This window comes from Barbus barbus, assembly GCF_936440315.1.
Source record: "Barbus barbus genome assembly, chromosome: 38".
Taxonomy (NCBI): Eukaryota; Metazoa; Chordata; class Actinopteri; order Cypriniformes; family Cyprinidae; genus Barbus; species Barbus barbus.
In genome coordinates this window covers 12,310,384-12,316,383 of record NC_136716.1, presented here as the reverse complement: position 1 = coordinate 12,316,383, position 6,000 = coordinate 12,310,384, and the positions used below count along the sequence as shown (strand labels likewise).

The 6,000-nt window shown below is 39.3% G+C and overlaps 1 protein-coding gene across 1 annotated transcript in view; it reads right to left on the bottom strand.

Annotated features, from left to right (window-relative positions):
- Window positions 1–726: 726 nt before the first annotated feature.
- LOC306857722 (protein shisa-9-like) overlaps window positions 727–6,000 on the bottom strand; it is a gene marked incomplete at both ends in the record, with an annotated part of 50,591 nt that continues 45,317 nt past the window's right edge. The window contains one exon of the mRNA XM_079397834.1: window positions 727–1,187. Coding sequence (XP_079253960.1) covers window positions 727–1,187 — 461 coding nt within the window. The remainder of the gene's footprint in view (window positions 1,188–6,000) is intronic.

The window sequence follows — 6,000 nt, the reverse complement described above, 5'->3', positions numbered from 1 at the left end:
TAAAACTAAAAAAATCTGTATTCAGAAAAAAAGAAAAATGCATTATCAGACTTGTTGTCAAGTTTGTGTTATATTCACTGACAGCTCTACTTGATTCTTTTGTACAAAGGTGATTGTAACCCACAGCAACCGATCTGGTGTGCCTTATGTTTTTTTTTTCTCAACCTCATTCCCCTAAAACAAATGAGCGATTTAAGGAGTGACTTTCTCAAAGCAAGACTGTCCAAGCCGGAGACCGTGAAATTCTCTCAAGCTCGAAAAACCTTTCTTCATGAGCACAAAATCCTCAACTCGCTCACCGAAGCTTATACTTAAATCCTAGTGTGAGACCAGGCATCTGGGTGTTTCTCTTTGCCTCTTCTTGGCCAGGAGAATGAGTTTGTTTTGTGTCTTTTTTCACATAAGGAATCCTGAGGTTGTGTTTACTTAAAGATGGGCAGGATAATGTCCCTTAATGATTTAGATTTAGGCTGACGTGATGATGGCATTGTCCCCGTTGAGCTAATGTGGCTTCGGGCACCATTCCTGTGTTCTGATGTGAACACTCACCTCGTTGTCAGTGACACAGAGGCCAGAGATGAACTCAGAAAAGTGGAACGCATAAGAAACTATATAAAGAGGGGTTTAGCACTGAAAGTAGAAATGACTACATAGTCCTGACATTGCAGTATTTGTGCATTCAGTCTGTTAACAGTCAGCAGTGTTGTTTCTTTCTTTCCCATTTCCTCAGACAGTGACCTCCGTTTTGCTGTTGGTCTGGTAGGCCTTAAGTTTGAGATGTGGCTGATACAGTGGTTGTCCCACATAGCCTTTGGGCTGGGAGTGGAACTCGGGTAGTGTTTCTATGCTGTAATGTCTCCTGCTGCTGTAGGTCTGATGGCGAGTGGAATGCCCTGGATGCGAAGTCTGCCGATGGACATGTCTTTGTCCAGAATCCCAAGATTTGAAGGCTGAGCTGGAAAGCTGGGGGTGGGTGATGGTTTTTGGGATGCGGGTCCTCTCCAGCTGGTTGGTTGGGATCGAGATCGAAAGGGGGGAATGGAAGTCATGGGAAGGGAGGACCTGGTGGAGGTAGGACCTGTCTTTCTGGTGCATCGGCATTGGTTGGAAATGTGCAGGAGGGGAATGATGCTGAGAGAAATCCATAAGTGGATAACTTTTGTAGTAGCCCCTGCTCGCAGTATCGGCTGTAAGGGAGAAGAAGAAATGGAAAAATTTAGAGAAGGACAAACATTTACGCCCTACATTGCACAATTATAACTGAGCTGCACCAGGCACATTTATAGTCGAGCTAAAATTTTCATGTGGCTACTTCGCGTGTAAATAAACATGAGATTGGAGGAAAAATTGTATTTGAATACTTGTGTGTTCTCTCACAAACGTTTTGCATTTCCCTAAGAATCTTTGCGTTCACTTGGAAAGGTTATATTTAAAACTTATGGCATTATTTGTGAGCGAATGCAAAGTTTCTTGAGAGAACACAGATGTTTTGTGAGGAAACAAAGTTTGTTGGGTAATGCAAAAGTTTTGCAAACAAATTTAAAGTTTTTTAGGGGAACGCAAAAGATTTGCATGTGATGCAAAATTTCTCAGGAAGCGCAAACATTTTGCAAATAAACACAGTTCTGTAAGCAAACGCAGTTTCTCAGGGAAACACAAACATTTTGTGGACGAATGTAATAGTATTCAAATATAATTTTTCCGTCACCATGTATCCTTACGGGACATTTGACATATTTAATAAATTAAATGCATTGATGCAAATTGATGATATTCACAGGGTTAAACTACTTGGCATAAGCTGATTGGTTTATGGCTGGTTAGCATTCACTAGAGCAGTTCACAGCCGTACTTTTTAGATTTCCTCTGAAACCCTCCCTCTTCCCCAGCTCCACCTGTATGGATCTGCTATTGGGTTGTAAAGGGGTCCTATTCTGCTTTTTCACTGTTTGAATTTTAGTCAGTGTGTAGTGTTTATGTTTGGGCATAAAAAGATCTACAAAGTTACAAACCTCAAAGTCCACTCCAAAGGGAGATATTTCATTTTTTTTTTAAATCCCTTTTCAAGAACTACAATGAACGGCCCGTTTGGACAACAGTATTGATTTCCGGTTTGGACAACAGCATTGATTTCCGGTCTTTGTGATATTACAAAGTGGCCCATTAGAATATCCTTAAAATAAATCCCGCCTATGGAAATTCAAATGGTTGGCAGGTGGGGAGAACGCTTGGTTGAGCACTGCACGTTTCAAAATCGAAACCCGGTGCGGGTGTTTTTATATCACTGTATTTCTGAAGGAAACCGACTGTCTTCAGAAGATTATGGATGTCATTTTCATTTCATCTTGCATATAATGTCTGATAAAGCAGCGTTTGTGAGTGGAGCTCTGCTTTGTGCACAGCGTTACCGGGGAAACCTCAATCTCTCCTACTCCAACAGTGCCTCCTGCTAGCAGAGAATTAATTTGCATATATATGCTCCACAAACAGTGTAAGTCTGTGGGACTATGGTATAAATAAATTCAACTGTATAACAGTTTCACTGCAATTCATGTTATAATGTTAGAATTAAAGAACAATAAACATAATAGCCTACATATTACCGTTGCACTTATCTGTACATAGTAAATGCAGTTATTTTTAAGCTGTTGTTGACATCCTATCTAAAATGTGATTTAGCCAAAAAAAAAAGATTCAAGATTCAAGATTTTATTTGTCACAAACACAATTATATAGGGTATAACCAGCAGTGAAATGTAGGTCAGGTCTGCTCCAAGGACAGTGCAATTATCAAGTATACAAATATTAAGAAAAAGAAAAGTAGAAAAAATAAGAGAATAAAATAAAATAAAATAAAAGATAAAAAATATAAATATAAATGTGCAGGTCAGTACAGGTCAGTATGTTATTGACTTAAATAGTAATAAGAGGAATGTGCAAAAAGTTGTCCAGGGTGTTTAAATAGCAGCAATATGAGGTAGAGAAAAATTATGAATAGCTATTGAAAACAATAACGTATATGAAAACAATAGCTATATGAAAACAATAACGTTATCACTTTAATATGTCTTGTAATATTCATGCGTGCAAAGGTTCTGCGCGATCCTCTTGTTCAATATTCTCGAGGTATGAATTGATGAACTTGCTGCTTTGGCAAGGGGCGGGGCAGTACTGAAACACCATCTAAGCTGTTCGCCAACCACAACGCACTGGGACAGCTAACCAATCACAACACATTTAGTTTTTTGGAAGGCATGCGTTCATCAAACCAGGAACTAAGCGAGCCGTTTGTGCCAGGCTGGGGAGAGAGGCAAGGGCGTAGGTTTGCTTATGACATTGGTGGGGACATAAACCCAAGACTGACCGCGGCGACTCAGGATGCTGTTCCAAATCCTGCTGCACCACAGAGTGCCACTTACATAATTTTACCATAACATCATATTATATTTGTCCCAAATTATTGTTAATGTTCATAATGACTTTACCCTATGCTGGAAGATTGTGTATCTTTCCACACAACCTTTTTCTGTCTGTATGCTTTATATAGGGAGCTAATAATAGCCATAGATTGCGCTTTCTCTTTCAGTTTGTCTTACCGTACTTCAAACTCATCGTTGCAACTTTGTTCATTCCTGAAGTGAACTTCTATATGAACTGTTTTGGACTGCTGTCTTGAATTGGGTACAATACCTGTGAGTTGTTCTAAACGCGGCGCTGCGCTTCTCGTCCGGTGTGCGACTACATTCCGCTCATGTATTAAATGTGTGTAGGATATCAGAGCGAATCAGACAATTTAAGATTCGATCAGAACATCGAAACATGAGGAGCCGAAATTCCACAAAGAAGCCCAAGACAACAGGATGTTTGTCATAAATCTGTCCACAATACCCTAGAGCCAGCCAGTCAAATCAAAGCTCTTTCACAGAACAACTTTCAACATTAACACAAAAGAACACATTGATAATGCCAACTCAGGAAGGATTGTCAAATTTGTGGCAAGTAACAAAGATTGATGATCAAAGACAGCACATCATGGCCACATCATGACCAAAATCATTAGTAGAGACTTTGTTGGGTGGGTTCCCCCACCCAGGACAAAGACCAGACTGAAATTCCTTCTAAACCGTTTTGACCTTTGTTCTTCACAGGACACATTCTCACATCCACAGAATGGCACAGAAACTGTGTAGGTGCACCTAAAATCATCTTAAAAGGACTTATGAGCAACTAATCATTTCTATGCATAACTCCATAATATGTATGTAACCCACACTTTTGACTTTCATGTCCTAATCACTCTATATAAAGGGTTCATATTCATGTTTGGTATGTATGAGTTTGAAAATTCACGCTTTAAACGTTTCTATCAATCAATTCTTTGTCAAATGTATCATATTCTGGTTATTGAAATCATGTGCAAAATTATACTTTGAAAGAACGGGAGAGTTCGGACCATGTGACTGACCAGATAACATTTTGATTTATGTATTGGGAGGAGAAACAGAGCAACACCTCGAGCTAAGATAATATCTAATTGATCAAGACACCATTTTGGGATGTGTCCAAAAGCCCAGTTAAAAACTCAGGACACCATCAAACCATGCTTTTAGCTTTTTAGTCATTGCTTTTAACCATGCTTTTGCCACTGCTGTTTGCCCATGAATTCTTCGAGCGCCGTTCCAGCGTGCTTCGGCCTGCACGCCAGCTGCTACCTAACCATGATGAGAAGAAAAGCCACCTAGTCTCGTTACATCCTTTTATTCTTTTACTTTAGTTTCTTTTCTTTCCGTTGGGTTTCGTGTTCTAAGTTAAGTTTGCTGCGAAGTCCAGCTCCGACTGCACCCGCTTCAAACTTCAACCAGCAACTAACTCCGAAACCATTCGTCAGCCAACGCCCAACCATTGGCTTCCCAAAGACATAACTTCCACGACTACTGAACTTCCAGCCAATCAGTAAATTGGGAAACCCCCTTTCTGCAAAGACCACAGCAAAAGGGAATCCCTTAACACAAAGGCAACGCAAGTAATACAACTCCAGATTCTAGCAGAGCTGGTGCATTTAATATAAATTTTAGCCTCACTGAAAAACTCAATGCGAGGGTTAAATAAGTGATTGACGGTTTTTCAGGTCTATGCAATTGCACATATTGCTATAAACTTGGGATTTCCCATTTTCATTCTCTTAAACTCATCCTTTCTTCACTTTCTCTTGTGTGAATGTGTGTGTTCATGTGTTAGATTAGTTTACATGTCTTAGGTGTATCCAATAAAGTCTTATTTATATTGAAAAGAGAAGTATCTTGTGTTTTGTGCTTACAAGTTAATGTCTTAAACTGCCGATCTAGTTACTGTGCTATTTAATAGTGTTTTCAATATATTTTGGATTTTAATATCCAGTGCAGAGTTGATGTTATACGGCTCGTTCAATGAATCACTGGCCAACTCAGTGATCAGCCGTAAAACAGTGATTCTGTCCAAATTCCCTTTAAAATCATAAATGATTCCCTTAGAGCTAAATTGACCTGTTTCCCTTACATGTGCGTCCTTGAAAGTGTACAGTTTCTAACGTATAGCCTATTTAATGTACCTTCTTAGATAATATCAATGGTATGACATATCAGATGTGTCTGAAATTACAAAAATATATACATATATTTAATTGTTTGATCAAAATTATTGCTACACGTCCCTGGCGTCCCCCCCTAATTCTATGCCCCTGGAGAAAGGTATTTTCGAAGCACCAAGCATGACCGCATGTTCTAGTATACCCCCAAAATAAAATCAAGACTTTGTAAAAGAGCATAATAGGACCCCTTTAAATATGCTATTTGTACAGCAGCAGTATGTCTTAAATACTCACAGCACTTTATCAGCATATTGGCAGTATTAAGTGCCTGTACTTGCTTTGCTTTGCAGCAATAACCTTCAACTACAGCAATAACCAACAGCAGCAGCAGATCTATTCCACCAAGACCAAATACATTAACATTGTCAAATCTA